The sequence below is a fragment of the Ovis aries genome, chromosome 1 (genome assembly GCF_016772045.2).
Source record: "Ovis aries strain OAR_USU_Benz2616 breed Rambouillet chromosome 1, ARS-UI_Ramb_v3.0, whole genome shotgun sequence".
NCBI classification, from domain to species: domain Eukaryota; kingdom Metazoa; phylum Chordata; class Mammalia; order Artiodactyla; family Bovidae; genus Ovis; species Ovis aries.
The window spans coordinates 42,301,234-42,328,614 of NC_056054.1; the positions used below are offsets into that span (position 1 = coordinate 42,301,234).

The window sequence follows — 27,381 nt, forward strand, 5'->3', positions numbered from 1 at the left end:
CAATCTGTGACTGAGAACTCACAATCTGTCCTTCCAAATGTCCTCGATTCATCCCTTCCCAAAACTAACAACTTGGTCCTTCTTAGCATATCTCACCTGAATTGTTGCAAGCATCATGAGTTAGTTTTCCTTTCTCCAGTTTCTTCTGTCCTCAGTCAATCCTTAGCATATTTTCAACACCTCATGCTTCTGCTTTCAGCAAGTGCTGTGCTCACTCACTCAGTCGTGTTCGACTCTTTGCGACCCCATGGACTGTAGCCTGCCAGACTCCTTGTCCATGGGGATTCTCCGGGCAAGAATACTGGAATGGGTTACCATGCCCTCCAGGGGATCTTCTAATGCCAGGAATCGAACCCAAGTCTCCTACATTGCCGACAGATTCTTTACCATCTGAGCCACCAGGGAAGCTTTCAGCATGTCTCACGCTAGCTGAGAAGCTGCAGTAGCCATGTCAAGTCCAGACTTTTCCCCTATAACGTTGCCCGGCCCCCACCCCAGTCTTCTTTTCCATGGTCTTGCCCCCACCCATACAGCTTCCTCTCCAGTCCTGTCATCTTCATCTCCCTCTCCCTTTCACCATGAGAATCACGCTGTCCAATCCTGCCTTGGTGTCTCGGTACAATTTCTTCCTCACCACGGACTCCCCTCTCCTCTCCATCTGACCCAAAGGCACACAAAGACTCCTTGATTCTTCCAGATCTCACAAATTTCCTTTCCTTTCAGACCCCTATCAGTAATATTCTGTGTTTTGCCTTTTTTTTTTTAAACTTTGACTACCAGAATACAGACAAAAGATAATTTGAATGTTGTATCCCCATCATGTTGCTTAGCATAATCTTTGGCTTATAGGAAATGCATGATACATTCTCTTTGAGCATTTTCTTTCATTGACAATTGAATTCTAGTTTATTTTCCCAATAGGAAGATTCTCCAAATATCCATGAGTAATTTTATAAACATGGAGGAGCCTGGTGGGCTACAGTCCATGGGGTCACTAAGAGTCGCACACAACTGAGCAACTTCACTTTCACTTTTTACTTTCATGCATTGGAGAAGGAAATGGCAACCCACTCCAGTGTTCTTGCCTGGAGAATCCCAGGGACGATGGAGCCTGGAGGGCTGCCGTCTATGGGGTCGCACAGAATCGGACACAGCTGAAGTGACTTAGCAACAGCAGCAGCAGTATTCAAAATAAGAGGCACGTCTATATCCTTAACTAGGTGACTCTTGAAGGAATGTGAGTAATTTCTTTACCACTGTCAGGACAATGATTGTTTAATGTGCACTTGTGTTTTATAGAATTCCCCTGAGCTGGATGAAGAAGGCTACAGCATCAGACCTGAGGAACCCGGCTATATCCTTTCTTTATGTTTTCATCTTAATTTCCATTTGCTTTCAGAAAGCAGGATGATAAATTTAGGATTTGCAGAAGTGCCGAAACCCGAGCTTCTCAAGTCCTGATGTCACTCGTATTAGAGATGAATAAACAGCACAGAGAACAGCCTGATCACTAACAAGCAGGCACTTTGCCTTAATCTATTCATAGAAAAGAGAGAGAGGAAAAAGAGAAAAACTGCACTGAAAAACAATTGTGCAAATTATGGGTGCTGGGTTGTCTTCTAAAATCTGATATGATAACACTACTTATGGTGCCTGGGAGATAGCTCTGACTTGTGCTTTCCCCACAAACCATCTCTGGTCAGAGCAGGTCACACTCTGAAGCACAAACAGTCATCACAAATCCTTCGCTGAGCAGCCTTCCTGTCTCCTATGGTAAGAGGAAGTTCCCTTGGGCCTATAACTGTGAGTGCTGAGTGTGACGCACGTAATGGACTTTGTAACCATTGCTCCTTGAAATTTGCCATCCTTAACCATGTTCCAAGGAAAGGTGGATAAATTCTGACTCTTTCCTGCTTTACACTTTGATTTTTGCTTTGCTTTGCTTTTCTGCCACCCAAGTGTGCTTCTGATTCTCTTTGTGCAGCCGTTCTTGTCTTATACCCATCATTGCCTCTGAGTAGAAAAGACAGTTATGCATCTTTAACTGTGTTCTACCTACCAAAGGAAAGCACTTTTATTCTTCGAGCGAATCAGAAGAGGAAGAAGAATCACACAAGAAGTTTAATATCAAGATTAAGCCATTGCAAGCTAAAGACATTCTTAAGAACACTGCAACTGTAGATGAACTGAAGGCATCAATAGGCAACATTGCACTTTCCCCATCACCGGTGGTGAGTGGCTTTTTATTTCAAGCTTTGGTGAGGTTGGACTGACAGCTGTGCTCTGCCAGTACATGTTAAGTAGATCAGAAACTCTTTAAGCTGATAACTGCGTATGGTCATGATTTTATGAACTCTGTAAACCTGAAACAGCTCATTCTAGCTATGGAAAATTATGCTAATTTTATATTGCAGTTTTTGTGCTTTTCAAAGTGGGATCACATTTGTTTTTGACGTTTTCTTGCAAGCATTTTTCAAAGGAGGAAAAAATAACAAACATTATCCAGACTTACTTCTGAAACAATTAAAAACAATATGAAGTTTACATATTTACTAACAACAATTTTTAAAAACGCATTTTAATGTCTTATTTTATGATGCAACACATAAAAACTCATGGAAAGAAAACCAAGGAGATTGCTTTCTTTAAGGAAAAATCCTTTTCATTGCCAATGCTTCAAAAAGAAATATTGATCTAATATAATAAACCATATTCTAAAAAGATGTTAAAACTCACAAGCTTCATTATATTTATTATCAAATTGTCTTAAAGACTCTATTTAGGTACTCCAAATACAGATATGCCTTATTTATATTGAACAAATTGGTATTTTTCTGCAGTTTACTTCTTTTCCAATTCTTGTCTATTAAATTTCTCTAGCTGCATTCTGAGTTCCAACATTTACAGTGTTTTCTCTATAGTGCTTGCTAAATGCTGCAATTGTTTTCTAAAAATAACTGTGAAGAGCAGACGAAGGCTCTTGTATTAGGAGCTAATATATTCGTAGCTTCTTGGCATCTTCTTTAGAGAGATGTCATCCCCCAGCAGCGTTTCCCATGAATGAGATAGTTAATAAATGCTGGGCCATTTTTTCTATGCTTCTGGAATATATCAACTAACATTTCTATAGGAGTTGTAATCACTCATCCTTTGGGTGCCTGCCTGGGATGGATAAAATCTCTAATGATGCTTTCTTTAGTGCTTATAATGGTCTTTACCACTGCTGTTAGAGTCAACTAACATGACTGCTAATAGTAATCAACCACAGGAAATAATATTTCAGATAATTTTTAATCATATACTCACTTGCCATCTTAGGATGTCTTCTTGAAAAGGGAGTCATGACATATATTAGTTTCCTTTCCCTTCTGTAATGGAAGGTACAAATTTTAAACTCACATACTGTTCTGTAATATAAGCAATTTGTAGTAACAAAGACATTTTAAATGTGCACACTTTCACTTTTCAGTTGACATCTTTCAAATCATTTTTTTACTAAAATATTTTTATTAATTGTAAAATTTTATTTAAATGATTGAAACAAATTTATATTTACTTCTGTTTTGGGTGTACTAGACAGTGGGCATTGGGGAGCTACCTGGATAAGTATAAGAAGGCAAGTTCATGGAATTCAGTGAACAAATTTACATGAAATAAAACTTATTAGAAAGATTCCAGGCATGTGGTTTATATTTTCTGAAAGCTAGTTAGAAGAAATCCTTTCCATAAAAAAGAATATCTCTTCATATATCTGATTCACTTTGTTGTACAGCAAAAACTAACACAACATTGTAAGGCAACTATACTCCAATTAAAAAAAAAAGAATATGTCCACTCAAGTTATCTGGTAGCTATTCCTCCCACTGCATATGTTCCTAAGGGTATAGCAAGGAGAGTGGCTGTCACTCTGAGCTCTTCCCAACACCTGTTTTTAAAGTGAGACATTGACATGATGTGGTTAAGGCTGACAAAAATAGAGAAACAGTGCGAAAACTAAATTGAGACACCCAGAGAAAGTAATCCCAGGGTTAGGCAGACCAGTAGCCCCACAAACCAAGAAAACCTGGGACCCCCCCCCCCATCACTACTGCCCTGGCATTCCCAGCCAGCTCCCTCTAATGTGAGAACCTACCTCTGTGATTGCTATGATTCCCAAATATCCATGATTTTTGACAGTTAGTGTAAGAAAATGAGCTGTGATTGCTGCTTTAGGGAAAGATCCACATGTTTCTAGATAAACATAACTATACAGAGAGATTAGAACTGAAAAGATATTCTTACTTTTAGAATCCTTGTCCTCGTCTAGATAACCCAAAACCTAATATAGGGATATTTCACAAAGGACATAAAACTGGATAAATGGAAATAACCTTCTGAAATCCAGTTAGTGCCAGGATAAAAATGAGCAATATTTTGTACAACTTTAGATGTTTCTAGCCATGCAATCAAATGTTCATACATCTATACTTAATTCAGGTACAAAAAGAGAAATAGGACCTATACCAATTAATGATATATCAGAATATTTCTTTTAGGTGTTGGTTCTAATGCCACAAAAGCATCAATTGTTACACTAATAGAGTTCAAGAAAATGGTAGGATTCACAACAATGGCTGATGTTGAATTTCTGATTTCTATTTGTTCTGAAGAATTTTAAGACAAGGTTGTGTTTCACTTCCTCTTTTCATCTACCTGTAAATATGTAACAATGAATTATAACCCATTTGATATCTCTTATCATGACTTTATTTTCACTTTATTTGGATAGGTTTACTATATATACTTCATTGTCAAATTACTTGATAAATGAATGAATGGATGTATGAATGAATCATATATATCTATTTGTATATACAATATAAACAAACCTATATGAAAATTACTCCTCCCTAAAAAAGAAACCTTCAGCAACATAAAAAACATAAAAAATCAGGGTTTTACTTGCTAGCAAAAATCCTACTATATTGACAAATAAACATAGTTCCAGTCCAGATCTTACCTTGGCCCTTGATTTTTATATAGAAATCAAGTTTTAATATGGACCAGGACAAGACAGAGCACCAAAAAAAAAAAGACAGAGAGAGAGAGAGGAGGATGCAACTCACAATCAAAAGATGCTAATTTCTCTTCTTCTCATGTTGTGATCTCCTAATAAGATATCATGAAAATGTTAATCACTCAGTCGTGTCCAACCTCATGGACGGTAGCCCACCAGGCTCCTCTGTCCATGGAATTCTCCAGACAAGAATACTGGAGTAGGTTGCCATTCCCTTCTCAAGAGATCAAACCCGGACCTCCTGCCTTGCAGGCAGATTCTTTGCCATCTGAGCTACCAGAGAAGCCCTAAAATATTATAGTAATAGGGTAAAGAAGGAAAATCACGCAGGTCTGAATTAGGGATTCTATTAGTTTTGAATTAGTTGTTGAATTAGGGATATGTATGAGTTAGGATATTAGTAGATCTGCTTCACCAGAAATCAAAATATTAATAGTCATGGCTTAAACAGAATAGATGCTTTATTTTTATTCCACATTAAAGTCAAAGCAGGATGGATTGTAGCCCACCAGGCTCCTTTGACCATGGAATTCTCCAGGCAAGAATACTGGAGTGGGTTGCCATTTGCTCCTCCAGGGAATCTTCCCAACCCAGGGATTGAATCCATATCTCTTGCCGTGTCCTGCACTGGCAGGTGAATTCTTTACCACTGACACCTGGGAAGCCCAGATACACATATATCCAGCTAAAATCCCAGGCTCTGTTATTAAAAGACAAAGGAGTGAATGAATACTGGTAGACACAGACACAGTTTCTGTGTCGCTATATCTCAAATAATCTCAGAGTAATGGGAAATGGGACTTTTCCATCTATCTTAAATTATTCCCCAAACTTATTGAAATGAGGAAATTTCCTTTTAAAGATTTCTAATCACTGATTTCTAAATACCAGTGATGTTATGCTACATACTAGCCAGCAGCAGGACTAAAAATACCAATTTCAGTTAAATATCAGTTTATGTGATTGATACAGATTCCTCCAACAGTAATAGTGCTCCCTCTATCTTACAGAGTTCATTGCTTTTTGAGAAAGACTGCCTCATCATTGAGAGAAATGTGCTAAACCCAAATTAAACCCAAATGCTGTCTCTGTAAAACTTTGGTTCATGTTATAGTTGTGCTCTTTGGAGGACTGGACAGAGTTCAGTCCAAAGGAATTGGACTGTCCAAAAGGACAGAGTCCCTCCTTTTCTCAACAGGTTTTGCATGAATCATATTATCTCTCATTCCAAGGTTAGTGTGCAAGATACTGGGCTCAGTATTCAGGGGTAGGGTGGGCAGAGGGCGGAAGTAAGCTGTTTTGCATGTCCAACAACAGCTAATCATCTGGGGAACTCTTGAGCTAGAATGACCCTTCACAGTTGTTCTAAATTGGGCTGAGATGAATAATCATTATACTGCTACATCAATCAGTGCTCCAATATGGGCTGGCTAAGAAGGGGCATGACCTTGGCTGAGGTGGCTCTCTGCAGCTGTGTCAGACCCTGAAGTGTTAACAGATGAAGGCTGTCTGCCAATGGCACTCTTAACAGCTGTGTAAAACACCCTTCTGAAGACAAGTCTGCACAGCACATTTTGGCACCTAGGGTTACCACCTTCTCTTCCATGTGTTTTGTGGCCATTTGTTTAAATAATTTCTTATAGAATTTTAGGAGGTAGGCATATAATAATTGAAAAAGCAGGTGTCCAGACAGCAGGCCTAGGTCTGCCATGTTCTACCTGTGTAAACTTAGATGAGCCCCATAATTGTTCTGAGATTATATTTCCTTTTCTGTAAAGGAAGGATAAAAAAAAAAAAAAAAAAAAAAAGCAGAGACACTACTTTGCCGAAAAGGTCCATCTAGTCAAAGCTATGGATTTTCCAGTGGTCATGTATGGATGTGAGAGTTAAACTATAAAGAAAACTGAGCGCCAAAGAATTGATTCTTTTGAACTGTGGTGTTCGAAAAGACTCTTGAGAGCCCCTTGGACTGAAAGGAGATCAAACCAGTCCATCCTGACTCATTGAAGGCAGGAGAAGAAGGGACAACAGAGGATGAGATGGTTGGATGGCATCACCTATTGGATGGACATGAGTTTGAGCAAGCTCCAGGAGTTGGTGATGGACAGGGAAGCCTGGCGCACTGCAGTCCATGGGATCGTAAAGATTCAGACACCACTGACAACTGAACTGAACTGAAGGATAATAATAGTCTTTATGGAGTTTTTCTGCAGATTATTGTTGGTCTCTGGCAGGATCAAATCTTTGATTTTTTTGTCCCCTGTGCTTAGCACAGTACGTGGCACATATTGGGCATGCAGATTTGATAAATGAGTGAATGGAGAAAGCACACAGAATATCCTAGTAACAGTTCCTGATGCAAAAGTAGTACTTTGCAATTGTTTGTCTCTTTATTACTAGGGTTTTATTCAGGGTTCTCCAGAGAAACAGAACTAACAGCATATATGTGTATATGTGATGGTGGCTTAGTCACTAAGTCATGTCTGGCTCTTGTGACCCATGGACTGTATCCTGCCAGGCTCCTCCATCCATGGGATTCTCTAGGCAAGAATACTGGAATGAGTTGCCATTTCCTTCTCCGGTATATGTGATAGATAGATGTATATATGTGATAGAGAGATAATAGATGGTAGACCTGTTGTAACAAATTGGCTTCACATGATTATGGAGGCTAAGTCCCACAATATGCTGTCCACAAGCTGGAGGCCCAGGAAAGCTGGTGGTATAATTCATTTCAGTCTAAGGCCTGAGAACCAGAAGAGCTAACAGTGTAAATTCCAGTCTGAGGGTGCAAGATGAGAAGAGATGTCCCAGCACAAATGGTGAGGCAGAAAAACAGGGTGAATTCCTCCTTCCTTTACCCTTTTTTCTCTTTAGACCCTCAATAGATTAGATGATGCTGACCCACATAAGGGAGGGTTATGTACTTTTCTGAGTCTACCAGTTCAAATGCTACCCAAATGCTAATCTTATCTGGAAACACCCTCATAGCACACCCAGAAATAATATCTAACCTGGATACCTGATAGCTAGCCAAGTTGACATAATATTAACCATCACACTATTATGTATATATGTATGTATGCATTTATTTATATATACTTGTATATACATATTTTAAGATAACTTTTGCTCCTTTATTGAGAGTCATGGGATTATAATGTATGTGTATCTCAAGTCTTGAATTCATTTGAAGAGGTTTGGACAATCTCTTGCCTGTCTTAAACTATAATTTTGAACCAAATCTGATTGACCTTTAAGAGGAATTTTAAATCCATTTTTTCCATATTGGACATTTGTGATTGATATTTCTTTAAGCACAAACAGAGACTTTGTACTTATCCCTGAAGGACCTAGCATACAGTGCTAGTTTGTCTTGCAGAAAAGATACTGGAATCTGATAGACTGAACTCAACCTCTTGCAAACTTAAGCAAGTCTCTTAAACCTATTTGAGCATCACTTTCCTCATAACTAAAATGGGAATAATGAACACCTACCTCACACAGTGGTTGTTGGGATGTCCCCCTCTTTCTGTTAATAAAATGTTAAGATTTTTCTTTTAAAGGAGAATATGGAAACAGAGGTGTAGGACAAATCACTCTGCTCTCTGCTTCCCTTGGTACCACACTCTACATTCAGGATAGAAACCGACCTCTATTACAGCTTTCACAAATGGTTTTGTTCTTAAAAGGAAAAGATTTCTCACAGGGGAAAACAAAAACAACAAAAAGAAATCTTAACATGCAATGGGATACCATTAATTTCCTTTACGATAATTTGAGGGAAATGCAAATAGTTAATTCAATGACATCACAATTACTCAGACAACTGGGCTCTACCTCTTCGCTGGGGTTGCTTTGCACAAGTTACAAAACCTGAGCCATGGTTTCTTCATTAGTGAGTGAAAATAACCCTGTACCAACTTCACAAAGCTGTTGTAAGGGTGGAATGAGTTAATATAGTAAACACCATATTGTAGGATCATTTGCTATGCTGAGGGATCATTCTATTGTTGTTTGAATTGTTTGCAGAGTCTGGGGCACATTTTTAAGAATATCATTAAATGGTGATAAATCAGGAAACCCAAATAGCCAAAAGTCATGTAAAGCCAAGATCAGTAATTACTCTGAGTATCAAACTAGGAAAATGCGTTAATAAAATAACTTTTGTGCTGCCTGTAGATTGATTTTGAAGCCATTCCAGAAGCATTCCTAAATTGTTTTAGCATTCCTAATTTTGTTTTAACAAAATCCCTTGAGTAAGTACGGTGCTTCTTCAGCAAACCCTGTTGAAAGCTAGCATTCCCAATGGGATTCTATACTGTACACCCCCACCAAATTCATTTCACGGAGAAATGACATCATTTTCTATCCCTCTTCAAATCAGTTCACTAAATATTTGAAGCCAGCACTGCGAGCTAACATCAGAAATATTGGACAGATTTTTGTTCAACATTCATGTTAACTACAAGCTTATCTTAAAAGAGAGGGAATGTATGTATACACATTGCTGATTCGCTTTGTTGCACAGCAGAAACTAATACAACGTTGTGAAGCAATTATACTCCAATAATAAAATTTTAAATAATGTATAGTTGATATGGGAGGTGGCCCACAGAGGCTGAACTTCCCCTTGTGATCCAAACGCCTGCCTCTCTTCACTCAGTCCTGATTAAATATATGGTCTTACGTAGCCAACTTCTCCTCTGGCCTCCATTTCACAGTCTTTTGGCTTCCTTACCCCTCACAGGATCTCAGAGGTAGACATATCCATTTCTTCCAAAACCCATAGAATTTTCATCACGTTCTTCACTGATGTGTTCTGCTCACGAAGTACCTTGATCCTGAAGCTCCTATAGCATTCATGGAACTGAGGAAACAAACACTACATATTAATTGTTGGTAAAATATCATCTTTTCCTTTTGTTATAAGCTGCTGTTAATTCCATTATTTTTGTTCTTTGGCGAGTCAAGGATCACAGCTGACTTACCTTGAGAGTTGTTCTTAACTACAAACTCTCAGTTCTGTACTGAATACAAATTTTTCCTCCAAAATAAGTCAGAACTAAGTTTGCATTCAATTTAATTCAGATGACCATTATATCTACTACTGTGGGTAAGAGGGCCTAAGATGAAATGGAGTAGACCTCATAGCCAACAAAAGAGTCCAAAATGCAGTACTTGGGTGCAGTCTCAAAAATAGCAGAATGATCTTGGCTTGTTTCCAAGGCAAGCCATTCAGTTTCACAATGATTCAAAGTCCATACCCCAACCACTAATGCCCAAGAAGCTGAAATTGCATGGTTCTATGAAGACCTTTAAGACCTTCTAGACCAACACCAAAAAAAGATGCCCTTTTCATCATAAGGGATTGGACTGCAAAAGTAGGAAGTTAAAACATATCTGAAGAAACAGGCAAGTTTGGCCTTGGAATACAAAATGAATCAAAGCAAGGGCTAACAGAGTTTTGCCAAGAGAACGCATGGGTCATAACAAACATCCTCTTCCAGCAACACAAGAGTTGATTCTAAACGTCGGCATCTCCAGATGGTCAATACCAAAATCAGACTGATTATATTCTTTGCAGCCAAAGATGGAGAAGCTCTATACAGTCAGCAAAAACAAGACTGGGAGCTGACTGTGGCTCAGATCATGAACTCTTTATTGCAAAATTCAGACTTAAAATGAATAGAATAGGGAAAACCACTAGGCCAGTAAGGTATGACCTACATCAAATCCCTTACAGTTATACAGTGAAAGTGACAAATAGATTCAAGGGATTATCTGATAGAGTGCCTGAGGAACTATGGATGGAGGTTTATAACATTGTACAGGACGTGGTAACCAGAACCATCCCCCAGAAAAAGAAATGCAAGAAGGCAAAGTGATTGTTTGAGGAGCCCTTATAAATGGCTGAGAAAAGAAGAGAAGCAAAAGCCAAAGGAAAAAGGGAAAGATATACCCAACTGAATGTAGAGTTCCAAAGGACAGCAAGGAGAGATAAGAAAGCCTTCTTCAGTGATCAATGCAAAGAAATAGAGGAAAGCAATAGAACGGAAGAGACTAGAGATCTCTTCAAGAAAATTGGAGATAACAAGGGAACATTTCATGCAAAGATGGGTACAATTAAAGACAGAAACAGCAAGGATCTAACATAAGCAGAAGAGATTAAGACGAGGTGGCAAGAATACACAGGAGAACTATACATGAAAGATCCTAATGCCACAGATATCCACAACAGTGTGGTCACTCACAGAGAGCCAGAAATCCTGAAGTGTGAAGTCAAGTGGGTCTTATGAAGCATGACTACAAACAAAGCTAGTGGAGGTGATGGAATTACAGCTTAGTTATTTAAAAACCTGAAAGATGATGCTGTTCAAGTCCTGCACTCAATATGTCAGCAAATTTGGAAAACTCAGCAGTAGCCACTGGACTGAAAAAGGTCAATTTTCATTCCAATTCCAAAGAAAGACAATGCCAAAGAATGTTCAAACTGCCACACAATTTTACTCATTTCACATGCTAGCAAGGTAATGCTCACAGTCCTTCAAACTAGGCTTCAGCAGTACATGAATCAAGAACTTTCAGATGTATCTGGATTTAGTAAAGGCAGAAGAACCAGGGATCAAATTGCCAACATCTGTTGGATCATAGAGAAAACAAGGGAATTCCAGAAAAACATCTACTACTGCTTCATTGACTAAGTGAAAGCCTTTGACTGTGTGAATCACAACAAACTGTGGAAAATACTTAAAGAGTTGGGAATACCAAATCACTTTACCTGTCTCCTGAGAAACCTGTCTGCAGGTCAAGAAGCAACAGTTAACCAGACATGAAACAATGGGCTGGTTCAAAATTGGGAAAGGAGTATGTCAAGGCTGTATATTGTCACTCTGCTTATTTAGCTGAGTACGTATGCTATATGCAGAGTATATCATGTGAAATGCCAGGCTGGATGAATCCCAAGCTGGAATCAAGATTTCTGGGAGCAGTATCAACAACCTCAGATAGGCAGATGATACCACTCTACTGGCAGAAAGTGAAGAGAAGCTAAAGAGCCTTTTGATGAAGGTCATTGAGGAGAGTGAAAAAGCTGACTTAAGACTCAGCATTCAAAAACCTAAGATCACAGCATCTAGTCCCATCACTTCATGGCAAATAGATGGGGAAAACTGGAAACAGTGACAAATTTTATTTTCTTGGGCTCCAAAATCACTGCAGACTGCGACTGCAGCCATGAAATTAAAATACAGTTGCTCCTTGGGAGAAAAGCTATGACAAACCTAGACAGCATGTTAAAAAGCAGATATATCACTCTGCCGACAAAGGTTTGTATGAAGATGTAGTTTTTCCAGTAGTCATGTATGGATGTGAGAGTTGGACCATAAAGAAGGCTGAGTGCCAAAAATTTGATGCTTTCAACTTGTGGACTCTTGAGAGTTTCTTGGATGGCAAGGAGATCAAACCTGTCAATCCTAAAGGAAATCAACCCTGAATACTCATTGGAAGGACTGATGCTGAAGCTGAAGCTCCAATACTCTGGCCACTTGATACGAAGAGCTGAGACACTGGAAAAGACCTTGATGCTGGGAAAGACTGAGAAGGGGCAACAGGGGATGAGATGTTTGGATGGCATCATCGGCTCAATGGACATGTTTGAGCAAATTCAGGGAGATGAAGGACAGGGAGGCCTGGTGATTGCAAAGAGTTGGACACGACTGAATAACAACAGAGTTTTCATTCTGGCTCTGTACTCATTATCCATATGATCCTGAGTAAGTTACTTAAACATTTAACCCCCAGTCAAGGCTTAATCACATGAATCACAGTCTTGTCTAACTCAATGAAACTATGAGCTATGCTGTGTTGTGCCTCCCAAGATGGACAGGTTGTGAGGATAAATGAACTAATATATGTGAAGCATTTGGTATATAGTCAGATCACATTTCAGATCTGCCAACCAGCAACATAATTGCCATTGTAAGTTTTCTAAATGGTCTCTGACCTTGAGACCATGAGATTTATGAATAGTCACCATGAAACAAACTGAATTATTCTGATTAATAATAATTATCATTTACTGAGTAACTCCTTTGGGCCTTACATAAATTTACTTACAAAATACTAACTACTTTACAGGCACTTCTTCCTTAATTCTTAAAAGGCTCCTATAAAGGTAGATAGTATTATTTAAATGATTTTACTATTGATTAAGCCTTATGCTTAGTCACTTAGTCATGTCTGACTCTTTGCAACCCCATGGACTATAGCCCACCAGGCTCCTCTACCCATGGGGATTCTCCTGGCAAGAATACTAGAGTGGGTAGCCATGCCCTCCTCCAGGGGATCAAACTGCAAGCTACAGTCCATGGGGTCACAAAGAGTTGGACATGACTGAGTGCCTGAGCTGAAAGGAACCGATCCTCACAACAACCTATGAGATGGGTACTATTTTTACCTCCATTCTACAGATGAGAAAACTGAGGCATAGAAGAATTAATTAACTCACCCAAAATGTCACAGCTACTAAATGAAGTTGCTGAGATTTAAACTGAGAAATCTGTTTTCTAATTCAGAACGTTTACCTGCTACAGTATTTTTTAAATGAGATTTCAGTAATAGATGGCAGTTATAAAGCTAACATTGTAAAAACAGTTTACAATTCCATTTTTTTGTTTTCTACATCATTTAAGAGATTGATACACTTTTTAAAGTAATTAACCTAAAGGGAAAGTCACTCAGTCGTGTCTCTTTGCAATGCTATGGTCTATATAGTCCATGGAATTCTCCAGGCCAGAATACTGGAGTGGGTAGCTTTCTCTACTCCAGGGGATTTTTCCAACCCAGGGATTGAACCCAGGTCTCCAACATTGCTGGCTGATTCTTTACCAGCTGAGCCACAAGAGAAGCCCAAGAATACTGGAGTAGGTAGCCTATCCCTTCACCAGCGGATCTTCCCAATCCAGGAATCGAACTGGGGTCTCCTGCATTGCAGGTGGATTCTTCACCAACTGGGCTATCAGGGAAGCCCAATTAACCTAAAAGCTAGTATTATTTGCCTTTGTTTTGCAACTCAACATTTTTAATTTTACCTTCTTTAAGAGATAAATGCATTACAAGAGACATATAGCATATTCCAAAAGTGAACTCTTACCCACTATATTATACTACTTTTGATGGGAGCTATTAGTTCTCTTTACAGAGGAAAAATGAAAAATACATTAAATCATCCAAAACATTTTACAAATAATTTATGAGTACTCACAAACTCTTTGAAGGCTATCACTTTAATGGTATCTAAAGAGCCCATGTCAGGGTACAAGCATACACTCCCTCCGAAGTTCCATGTGACAAGAGAGCAAAGCTGAGCTTATGGGTCAGTCGGGCTTAATGGCTGCTGGGTCACCTCTATTTTAAATTTTAAGGAATGACACCTTGTTTTTATATGATATATATTTCAGTTCCCCTAATTAATCAATCAGCAAGGAATTTTTTTATGTCAGTGATTCACTATAATAATGGTTTATGTTTTACAAAAGCTGTCATGATCAGAAAGATGTATTGGGCAAACTATGCTGTTAAGCAGGCGAGGAAGTGGTGATCCCCCTGTTTTATAGAAGAAATCAACTCCAAGATATCAAGAGGCAGCAGAAAGGGCCAGGACTTGAACTCCAACAACTTCCTCCTTTCTGCCAAGTTAATCACACAGTATATATTCTCATCTATATTGAATTAGGGCGTGATTCAGTCCTCTTTAAATCCTTCTCAGCTTTGATATTCTGCTGTGTTTTCTAGCCCAATAATCTCTATGGAAATTGCTATTTTAGGAGCAGATTAAGGATAAAGCAAGGGGACCAAGAAAGAAAGCACTTCCTTGAAGCACATTGGTTAAAGAGGAAGAACATGGGCTTTTGAGTCAGTATCTTATTATCTGTGTGTCCATGGGCAAGCTCCTTCACTAAGCATCTCAGATCCTAAATCTGTAAAATAGGAAAAATAATACATACTTTCTCAGGACTGATGTAAAGATGACATGAAATAATGTTGCAAAATTTCCCCTTTGATGCCTGTCACTTAGGAAGGGGCTCTGTAAGTAGCAGTTCCCTTCTCAGCTCCATTTCTCTTTTCCTTAAGTTCAGAGACTTGTGGGAGGCAGGAAGAAAATAAAAATAGCGAGGGAGGACTTGAGCAAAGGCAAGGAAAAGAGGGCTGATAGAAATGCTGAGAGTGGGAGTTGACCTAGCCTGGCATGTGTGCTAGCAATTCCTCCCTTTCCCCTGCAAAATTCAGCGCAATAAGGAATTAAAGACTGACATGGAGTTGTGAAGGGGCAATCCATTTCATCTTGTTCCAGGAGATTTGCCATCCAAAACGGAGTTATTTCATCACAAACTCTGGGGAGGGGGAGATAGCTAGCTTGCAACTGAAGACACTCTGGTGCTGTTTGCCTATTCCAGGTGTTCCACCCACCCTCCCACCCTCAAATTAGCCTGCCAGGGAGCAAAATCCCTGAATTCGCTGCTGCTTGGTAACACCACCCCCTTTCCTGTCCTCACTTTGGCAGAAGGTTCAGCACCCCATTGAGTTCAGTAAAAACAGAGAGTCATCAGTTGGGGGAGGAGAGCTCCAGTCTCCTACACACTGGCATTCGCCCCTGGTAGAAACTCCGCATGGTGCCAGGGCAGGGTACAGATAGCAAGCATTCTGATATAAGTGCTCAGTGCAGACCTCCAGGGCAGCAAGTTGGAAAGGAGGAGTTCAGCTTGGGTTCAACTCTTCAAGGAGAGCTTCACAGGGCAAGCATGATTTGGGTTGGGTTTAGACCAGGGATGTCAAGCATGGAGTGTATAAGCTGCCACTCCCCTTCCAAACCCTCAGCAGATCTTGCAACTAGGTCCACATCCCAGAGGTTGTCTGAGAAGCCCCCTGTAGACAGAATTGCAAGCAGCTTGACCAAAAGCATTTGGAGTTGACATATGAGATGTGTCTCTTTTTTCCCAAGCCTTATAGAGCACGGTAGATGGGGAATTGGGTGGGATCTTTTATTGATATATTGTTTTCTTTCCTGAATTACATACAGTAAGTCATTGGCTATCTGCAGAAGAATTCTTTTCATATCTGAAGTGTGTTTGATCTTTCTTTCATTACTAATTATTTTTTCTTAGAGAATTCTCTCTTGTTTCCATTTCCTGACATTTAAAATTAGAATATCATTTTTCCAAACCCTTTTACCTAAATGGTCAGAAGAAATCCCTAAGCTCTTCTATGTTTTGATCTCCTTGAAAATGAGCAGAATATTAATTCAATCTGGATCGCCTTTGTCATTATTTCTCCAAGTAATAGTGGTTTACCCTTTGAGTACATGGTATTTTGCTTCCATTTGTGAGGTGTATGAGTTAGAATTTCCTTGCATAACTGTAGATTCTTTCATTATTTTCTACTGTTTCAGACAACTTTATCGGATTAGGGGTTCCAGAAACATGAACACTAGGGTTGGAGACCTTAAGTCTCAGTTATCAACTTCTCAGACCTTCTGTAATCAACTTAAAATCTAATTGAATGAAACAATAGACTCAGCATTGACTCACATAAAAACATTAGGGAGTCCTCAACCAAAGGCAGTAAATTCTTGAATTATATCCTTTTAGTTACAGTGCTAAGGTTTCCAAAGTGGCACTAGTAGTAGAGAATCCACCTGCCAATGCAGGAGACACAAGAGATGCAGGTCTGATCCCTGGGTTGGGAAGATCCTCTGGAGGAGGGCATGGCAACCCACTCCACTATTCTTGCCTGGAGAATTCCACAGGCAGAGGAATTCTGGCAGGATACAGTCCCTGGGGTCACAGAGGAGTTGGACATGACTGAACATGCACCCAATTACAACATTAATTATAATTTAAAAGGTTATTTTTCTATCTTTAAGGTCTTCTGCCTCCGTTGTGTTAGTCCTACTAGTATAGATTTTAATTTATAATCATTTTATTAGCTATGGTGTATTCAGGATAGAATGGACTCAAGAAGCAATTGTTTTGGAAAATAAGTTTGTGACAGAAACATAACTTGTGAATAGTTCAGTAAGTGTTGGATTTATGATGACTAACCCTGCACCCAGAAGTTTGCTTACTCTTGCCTTGAAGGAGCCTTTCCTCTGGAGTCTATGAAATTGAATGGCATGACAATAGAGGTACTTAGACAGTACTTGCTGGTTGATTGGACAGAAGGATGCTCTTCACTGTGGGAAATATATGGACCTTGGTGTTTCATTGTGGTATAATGCAACTTATATCCGTTGCATTATTTTATAAAGAGAGCAAATTTTTCATCTTCCCCTTCAATTAAAGCCAAGTTTTTCTCAATTATTGGTTGGATAAACAATACTAACAACTGTTTCTTCTCTTACAGGAGTCATTTGTAGGCTCTTTTCTAAAGTTTATTAATATGTTGTGTTCTGTGGAGGCCAGTTTTTTGTCATAATTCTCTTCCCCTAATCCCATAAATCCTAACGAAATATCTGTTTTCTTATCTGAAGTCTCAGAATTCAGTCACGTGTGGTCCTTAACCTTGAGAAGGAAAGATAGATACTTTATTATTTCTCTGATACTATTATATTTATTTTTATACTAAGTAGTTTCTACACATGTATGAGTAATAGTATAAAATTATTATAGCAGTATAAGAAAAAAGTACCTATTCCTTTTTTCCTAAGGAGAATTTTTTTTTAGTGCCAGAAATAATCTACAGCAATGAATATACTTTTTAATTGTTTTAGAAAAAAATCTTAGAGTATGAATCACCCATATTAATTATATCAGAAAATGTTTCCTCAGTGACTGGGGGAAATTTCATTTCTTAAAAGAATAAAGATGAGATTTCCTTCTGTCTCTTATATTGTCTAAAGGACAGCCACTAACTGCCCATGGACCTTAGGAACTATTGTTTCAAATCAGCCACCAGCACAGCAGTGGTGCAGAGCCACGGATGGCAATCTGAGCTACTCATCCTGAAGTGGCCAACACAGAGGGAAGGCAAGATGGGCGGCCCACACTCTGCTTTGCCTAGTTGAAACTCTCTTTCTACCTCCCAGCCCATGTGAAGTCCATCTCTATTTTATTTTTAGCATGGTACATGAGGAATCAAAATCAGCTTCCAGAGAGTAATGAAAAACAACAACATATGCCCCACCCTGGCATTTTTCTGGTCTTTTTTCATCAGCATCTCTTCTGAGCAATCAGAAGTGACTAAATGTCCCTGCTGAGAACTCCTACATTGGAGCAGAGTGAAGCCAGTCCTCTTGGTGGCCTCCAAGACCTTCATGGTGGCGACACCCATGACCCCAGACTAGCACCTGCCACACTCCTCACCCTGCTCCTCCCTGGCTCCCTGGAGCTGTCCTCTCCCCCCAGATACTGGCGCTGCCACCCCCTCTCAACTTGTCCAAGACACCTTCTCAATGGGGCCTCTCCTGACCACATTATTTTTAAAAACCACAGATCTATTTCCAGGGCAGGAATAGAGACTCAGATGTAGAAAACAGACATGTAGACACAGAGAGGGGAGGGAGGATGGGATGAGTAGGGAGACTGGGACTGACAGACGTGCACTACCGTATGTAAAGTAGGTCGCTAGTGGGAAGCTGCTGAATAGCACGGGGAGCTCAGCTCGGTGCTCTGTGATGGCCTAGAGGGGTGGGGTTTAAGAGGGAGGGATATATGTACACATGTAACTGGTTCACTTCATTGTACACCAGAAACACAACATTGTAAGGCAATTATACTCCAGTTTAAAATTTTTTTTTAATTTTTAAAAATAATAAAAATCACAAAACTCTATACCCTGCCATTCCCAAACCCTTCTATTCACTCTACTTTTTGAAATTACGTGTATCATCTTCTAAAACCCTAAATACTTTGCTTACTTGTGATATTTGTTATTTATTATCTTTCCTCTCCCCCAAAAGTTAATGGAAGCTTTTTGTCTCTTGTTCCTATTGTTTTGTTCACCAAGAATAGTGTCTGGTCCTTATTAGGTAACCAATAGATAACTGTTAATGGTTTATTAATAATAAATAAATAATCCTTTTGCTCCTTGTTAATATCTGGCTATTTGTACATAACTGATAGGAAGTGGTTATATCTATAAAAAAATCTCATTAGCTAAAATATAAAGATTCAAAAGACAGCCATCCTATTTTTAAGGTTAAGCAATTGTAGACTCTTAAAAAACTTCTAAATTAGATCTAGTTTTTTGAGTTTTGATTCCACTGTATGAAACTTGATACCAAAAATTCCCATGGCAGCTTAGTTCCTTAGGGGTGTATTTGGAACACAAAATCTCCATAAAAGGATCATTAAAACTATGGTGTATATTTTCTCTATTCACCACTATTGGATTTGGTCTGGGTCTTAAACAGAATTCAGTTTTTAAATCCTGCAGATTTCTAGCTCTTCGTGTAGAAATGAAGGCTTCAACAAGCCCTATCTTGAAAGACTGCTTGCATAACAAAGTGATTTAGGATAATGCACCCAGAGAGAGGCTCTCCATCCACAGAGGGCAGGGGTCTGTGTGTTCCTTGGAAAGCTTCCTTGATCACAAGGATGGTCACAGGAATATCTCTGTACTTAGAGACAATGGTTATATTTTAGGTGTATGTATTGTTCAACCCAAAAATTCACTTACTCTATTTCTGTGAACACGAGTACCTGGAAGTATGCATCACTTTTTCGTTTCTTTTATTATCTTTTCCATAATTAGAAACCACTCTGATGATAGTTCATTTTAAATCAAGAAATATCTTTGCTTTCCCCAAAGGAGAATTGTCTTGTCATGTTTTATCTTTGTTTGTTTATCACTCTGAAGAAACCCTTAACCCAAGCAGCATAGCCTAGGTGTTAATAGCTGCTAACAATTAAAACAACATATGGAATAAAGATGCTTTAATCAACATACAGCCTAGAATGGGAAGGAGAGGAGGGCCCTTGGCATTCTTGTGTTTATACTTATTCTTCTGATTCTAATTTCATAAAATGCACTTAATTCTAGAAAAAAGCTGAGACATTTACCTTATAATCAGAGTTTAATTCTCAGATTCAAAACCATGCCTAGAAATTCAAGCTCACTTTCTGAAAACCTAATTCCCTGTGACCCGCTCTGATAGACCAGCATGATCTATTTAACTCCTTCCATTGGAAAAATCCAAGATTATTTTCCAGACTCTGTGATCTGTAAGCTTTCAGCTCTGTTGTTTCTAAATCCCAGTGCTGATAAGGACCGTGGGAACTGGGCTTCCCTGGTGGCTCAGTGGTAAAGAATCCACCTGCCACTTCAGGAGATATGAGTTCAATCTCTGGGTTGGGAACATCCCCAGGAGAAGGAAACAGCAACCCTCTCCAGTATTCCTGCCTGGGAAGTCCCATGGACAGAGGAGTCTGGTGGGCTACAGTCTGTAGGGTCACAAAAGAGTCGGACATGACCGATGGACTAAACAACAAACGACCCACCGCTGCCAAGGTTCTCTGGAATTAGAGAAGCAGGGATCCAGTCCCACTCTCATCTTTTGTGGCCACGTGATCTTGGAGCTCATCTGAGGCTCCTTTTCTTCACTGGTAGATAAGAGGTAACAATGACACCAACCTCATAAAGTTAAACAATAATAGTGAAGTCTCAGTGAGCACTACCTGTCACTATCATTCACATCTTTTAATCCTCATGACAGTTCTATAAGATAGCATCATCCCTACTTTACAAAATGGAATGGAGAAACAGTATGGCTTATTCAATAGCATCCAGAAAATAAGGGATTAAATTCATCTGACTATATAAAAATGTTTGCACCTCCCTCCATGACAACTCCTTTGAAGCTATCTGATTTTAACCCCAAAATTCTTTTTGTTTGTAAATCCTGGATCTTAATAATTCTCATTTCTCTGTACTAGTTAGCAATGGTCTGGGTCTGAAAGCAGTACCTAGGACATGGGCCCTATGCTGATCCTCAGTTATGCTGAAACACAAGGGATTTTTTTGCTATGGGAGAATTTTCCACTCTGGAGAACCAATCACATAGCTCTGCATCAATGTGTGTGCAAAGCTGTGCCACTTCCTTGCAGTCTTGATAACATATATTAGCCCCTGAGGTCACTAATGGGCAGAGAGATCAACAGTTAGATAGAAGCAAAGTGAATTTTATTTTTTTAAAAGCTGGTGAAGGAACCATTACATCTGGGGCCATATCCCTTGGGCTATATATTATATACAATTCAGCCTTGTTTCAGAGAACAATTCATCTTTCTGGATTTTAAAAGACATTGTGCTTAAAACATTTGTATTATGTTTTAATGACCACAAAAAGAAAATTCATAAACATGATTTGAGCACCGACTGTGTGCCTTGTTTGGGGCTAGATAGAGCCCATTCATAATCATTACTTGGAGTTAATAATTGAATGTTGGGGAAGACTCTCGAGAGTCCCTTGGACTGCAAGGAGATCCAACCAGTCCATCCTAAAGGAAATCAGTCCTGAATGTTCATTGGAAGGACTGATGCTGAAGCTGAAATGCCAATACTTTGGCCACCTGATGCAAAGAACTGACTCATTTGAAAAGGCCCTCATGCTGGGAAAGATTGAAGGCAGGGGGAGAAGGGGGTGACAGAAGATGAGATGGTTGGATGGCATCACCGACTCAATGGACATGAGTTTGAGTAAACTCTGGGAGCTGGTGATGGACAGGGAGGGAGGACTGGTGTGCTTCAGTCCATGGGGTCACAAGGAGTTAGACACGACTGAGTGAGTGAACTGAACAGAATAATTGAATGGAGATGTCAAAGTAATACAGAGTAAAATAAGAATTGCAAAAAATATACTAGCCATGTGTACCTGGTCTTCTCTGGGTCTAATAGATGCCAGCGAACTATTTACTCTGATTGGAACCTTAGGGAAGGCCTCATGGAGGAAGTGCTATTGGCCTCCAAGAATAAGTAAGATGGTGTGTTAAGGAGAGGGCCTCCCTGATGGCTCAGAGGTAAAGAATCCACCTGCCAATGCAGAAGGTGAGGATTCAATCCCTGGGTCAGGAAGATTCCCCTGGAGTAGGAAATGGAAACCCACTCCAGTATCTCTGCTTGGGAAATCTCAGGGACAGAGGAGCCTGGCAGGCTACTGTCTGTGGGGTCACAAAGAGTCGGAAATGACTTCCTGACTCAACAACAACAACAATTTGAAGGAGAGGAAGACAGCATCAAAGCTGGAGAAGCAGCCGGAGCAGAAGTCAGGGAAGCATGAATGTTCTACATGTTCAGGAGATGTCAAGGAGTGACTGCAGCTAAGTGTAGATTTTATACAGACAGCAGTGGAAGATGAGGGAGTGAAGGTGAGCTGGAGCCCATTATGAAGGTATTAAATGACAGAATGGAGTTTGAACTCTATTTTCTTCATACTCAGGAGGTTTTTGCAGGGCAGAGTAACACATTCACTTCACTATTTTTAGAAAATAATTCTAGGGATGATGCAAAGGATGGATTTAGGAAATGAAACATTGAAAAAGACATGAAGCCTTTATTAAGAAGATATGGAAGGGGATTTCCCTGGCTGACCAGTGGTTAAGACTTCCAATGCAGGGAACATGGGTTCAATCCCTGGTCAGGGAACTAAGGTCCCACATGCTGCATGGTGTGGCCAAATAAATAAATAAATTGTGGAGGAAAGAAAAGAGCATCCCCGGGGGCCAGGGACCACTCACCAGGGAAATAATTTGTCATTTCCCATGGGGAGTGGTAACAAACGAAGGATGGGATGAAAGAACTGATGGTTTTAGACAGAGTATCTTGAGAGAAGTTAATAGGTACCAGATTCCCTGACAAGATTGGAATTTGAGGAAAATCTCATGTTTTAGATTCATGATAGGCTGCAATGCATTCATAGAATGTTCCAGCTCCTTTCAATAATACCAAGGATAATTTTCTATTTTCAAAGTCTATTTGAGAAAAGTAAGCCTCTGAGAAACCAGTATGCAGGTCAGGAAGCAACAGTTAGAACTGGACATGGAGCAACAGACTGGTTCCAAATAGGAAAAGGAGTACATCAAGGCTGTATATTGTCACCCTGCTTATTTAACTTATATGCAGTGTACATCATGAGAAACGCTGGGCTGGATGAAGCACAACTGGAATCAAGATTGCCAGGAGAAATATCAATATCCTCAGATATGCAGATGACACCACCCTTATGGCAGAAAGTGAAGAAGAACTAAAGAGCCTCTTGATAAAAGTGAAAGCAGAGATTGAAAAGTTGGCTTAAAGCTCAACATTCAGAAAACTAAGGTCATGGCATCTGGTCCCATCACTTCATGGCAAATAAATGGGGAAACAGTGGAAACAGTGTCAGGCTTTATTTTGGGGGGCTCCAAAATCACTGCAGATGGTGATTGCAGCCATGAAATTAAAAGACGCTTACTCCTTGGAATAAAAGTTATGACCAACCTAGACAGCATATTAAAAAGCAAAGACATTACTTTGCTGACAAAGGTCCATCTAGTTAATGTTATGGTTTTTCCAGTAGTCATATATGGATGTGAGAGTTGGACTATAAAGAAAGCTGAGTGCTGAAGAATTGATGCTTTTGAACTGTGGTGTTGGAGAAGACTCTTGAAAGTTCTTTGGACTGCAAGGAAATCCAGCCAGTCCATCCTAAAGGAAATCAGTCCTGAATGTTCATTGGAAGGACTGATGTCAAAGTTAAACTCCAATACTTTGGCTACCTGATGCAAAGAACTGATTCATTTGAAAAGACCCTGATTCTGGGAAAGATGGAGGGTGGGAGGAGAAGGGGACAACAGAGGATGAGATGGTTGGATGGCATCACTGACTCAGTGGACTTGAGTTTGAGTAAGCTCCAGGAGTTAGCAATGGACAGGGAAGCCTGGTGTGCTACAGTCCCTGGGGTCACAAAGAGTCAGACATGACTGAGCTTCTGAACTGAACTGAAGCCATTCAAAAAGAGCTTAGAATGTGCTCAAATGGAGACCACACCCATGTCCTCTTATCACTTGATCTTGGAAAGGAGGCAAAACTACATTAACCCATCTTAGGTTTTCAGCTGTGACTCTTTAGCAAAGACAGATCAACGAAGGAAAAACAAACATAAGTTTATTAACATGTCTATTCCTGTATACCTGGCAGACCCTTAAGAAAAATGAGTGGTTTCAGAATTCAGGGCTAAATATCATCTTAGTAGGGAGAAGGAAGCATCTAAGGGGAGAGTAAATGATTTTTAGGGAACATGAATGGGCCTTTGGAAGCATAGATGTGAAGTGTGATAGTTTGTGGCAAAGTTTGTCTAGAGGTGGTGTTGACGTCTCATCTCCTCTCCCTTGTTGATTACATTCTTATGACAATTAGGTTCTTTCTGGAAGATTTATCTTTAGGCAGATTAGGGTTGTTCAGAGAAAGTTTCTCCCCGAATTGGCTGGTTTCAAGTGCCTATAGCTCAAAACAATATCGCCAAATGGCATGTTTTGGGGGTGGTCTAAAGCCAGCAGCCTGGGAATGACCATATTGATGCCTACAGGAAGCCTTTATAAAAGCAATGCCTTGGAGAGCTGCTTTAAAGTAAGGTTATTCTGAGCCTTGAGCTGCATCTTCTTGAATATACATTTCACCTCTTTCATTTTCTGTTTATTTTTTCTTTCCATGCTTACGCTTTTAGAGGAAAAGTCCGGTAAGAAACAACAAATTCTTTCTATATCTTTGCCAAACATTGTTTATTCTGTCCATTTTCACTGTCTGTATATCTAATGACTGACTGTATCTAACACCTAAACAGTATTCTGAATTTTAAAAACAAATAGGACGTGGCCTAATTATGCCCCATGAGGAAAAGAGGAAGCTGGTTGCTAAGTGATTTTCCAAGTCTGTTATTAAGGGCCATGGGGTAATTTTGTAAAGAATCACCTCTACCCCAATCACACAGGCATATAATAAAATATTTTAGTGTTAAGTTCCATTTATTGCAGCTTCTATTTGGGTTCATCAAGCTACATATATTTTTTGTTACTTTTTTGGTAATGTATAACATGATAGCATCCTGAGTGAATGCTTGTGAATTCGTCCTAGGAGAAGCAAGTTGTCTTTTTCTCTTCTTTTCATTTTTAATTAATCAGAAAAATTATCCCCTTCTGGAGTTGTCAGAGACAATAAAGAAGATCTTTATAAATCGCAAATCACCTCTTAATGGTCCTTTTTATCACTGGGGTGATTTTCAGTGACAGCACAAATCTGATCAAATGTATCTACATTTTTTTTTTTTTAGAGCAACAATGAAACTGACCTACTAAAAAAAATTTCATTTTTCTGGGCTGCTCTGCCTAGTTTATTGGGGACATGATCCCAGGATGCTGATACAGGTGACCTCTCCAGTGGAAAATATGAAAATATTGTATTTCCTCGTTAGCACACACTGAGAAGTGGTTGGTTGTCTATTGACCTCACCTAAGTGGATGCTGCAATAATTGCTAGACCTCCCATCCTGCCCACTCACCCAAGCCTGGCAGTCTCTATACCACGTACAGGAAATGCACTGATAGCAATTTGATGTGATTGGAGGAAGGAAGAGCAGAAGACAAAGGAAGAACAAAAGATGGAATCAAAATATTACAGTTTATCAAAACATGGACTCCATGACTTGGTTTCCAAGCATAAAATTAGTACGTATCACAATTAATTACTAACAAATGGAATGGCCCACTTCTGAGTAACGGAGCGTCAACTCTGTGTCACATGCTATGTGACACACATATTGTTGGTGTGCTTCAGTGACCTTTTTGATAGTTTGCCCATTTCATTTATTCTCTTTGACTCTGAATCTTTCTCTGAATTATCCAAACTTGGCCACTTCGAATGTTAACAAGATTAAATAGCCTGAAGTTTACCCATGGTGCTTTAAAAATTTCCTATTCTTCATTGGCTTTCCTCCTGTTGTTCTTACAGCAATTTCAACTGTAAGTACTCCATTTCATTGCTAGCTGTGCCTTTAAGGATGAGTTTTCCTCTTGCTCCCCTGCTTCATTTTTCTTGGGTAATGCCCATGTTGTTGATATTCAACCCAGGGAACTTTTAGTGATGCCTCGGCTCTTTGCTTCTCTTCCCATATGGAGTTTCAGAAGATTATTTCTACCAAGTCTTATTGGATCTGATAGGCATTCACTGTCATCTGACTTGTAAGAGGTGTAGAAACAAATTTAAATATAGATAAAGACAGCAATTGGCAGGGGTGGGGGGCTTCCAATAGGTGCTTGTCAGATAGATTACCCTAAAGCATTTAAAAGCAAATAAGAATATTGATTAGTGTCATAATAATAAACAAAATGATCATATATGCTAATTCTTTCCTAGAAAATTCACTACCATGAATCACTGAATTTGCTATGACTAGACTGCATAAAAATAATATTTGTTTAGTGCTTTGTGGCTTTTCACATGTTTTGTGGTGTTTCCCTATAGCGCTGAATTTTAGCAAATGAGGATGTTTTAAAGCTTCAAAACCTGAGGCTGGTTATTTAGTGATTTTTGACAAGCTGGACAGATTGTGTTTGGTGACTTCTTTTTATAAATGTCTCAAAACACTTATGCATATTGGCAAAGACTTAAGTTATCCTAGTTGGCTGAATTTAAATTAATCCTTTTGTGCAAAAAATAAACAAAACGAGGCTGGTGTAGGATAAGGATACTGTGATAAGGATACTTTAGGACATGTACTGAAGTATTTTCTTTTAGAAGGCATATTCAAATGGCAGAGTATATAAATTTTAAAAATGCAAAATATTCTAAGCAAAGATCTGCATTCTAGTGACCAAATCATAAATTAGCAGGGTATACCCATTTTGAAAATAGCCTCAAAATACAAAGTAAATTTGATCTCTAACTTGAACATCAAAATAAAAGTAGAGGGGGAAATAAAATGTTTTTCAGTACCTTCTCTAGAATGCATCAGAAGATCGAGAATAGTTGCGGAACTGAACAATTAATGTTTAACTAGGAACACAGGAAATTTGTTCAGAAAACAAAGAGACCAACTGCAACGTCCCTGTTTGAGTAATCAGGTGAAATAATAATAACAGTATATAAAAAATTCGTTGAGAGCTTATTATGTGTGATACAAATGTCTGCAATCAGAGGCAAATTGGCCACCTGCAGATTCTGAACAACTGAAAAGATGTTTTGTTTGGTCATGCAAACAATCTGATTGCCATTTAAAAACCAGAATCAATAGGCCTATTTTCTGACAACTCTGAAGATTTGGCAGGATTAGGCCCATAATTTGTGTTCAAGTAGCCCTG

The 27,381-nt window shown here is 39.2% G+C and overlaps 1 protein-coding gene across 14 annotated transcripts in view; it reads left to right on the top strand.

Annotated features, from left to right (window-relative positions):
• Nucleotides 1-27,381, top strand: part of SGIP1 (SH3GL interacting endocytic adaptor 1) — a 237,573-nt gene that overhangs the window by 114,116 nt on the left and 96,076 nt on the right. For 13 of the 14 annotated variants that reach the window (XM_060400235.1, XM_060400212.1, XM_042249325.1 and 10 more), the window contains 2 exons: nt 1,300-1,354; nt 2,056-2,231. In XM_060400235.1, coding sequence (XP_060256218.1) covers nt 1,300-1,354; nt 2,056-2,231 — 231 coding nt within the window. Of the gene's footprint in view, nt 1-1,299; nt 1,355-2,055; nt 2,232-24,752; nt 24,765-27,381 lie in introns of all 14 variants that reach the window. The other variant, XM_027970936.2, reaches the window with a different exon arrangement.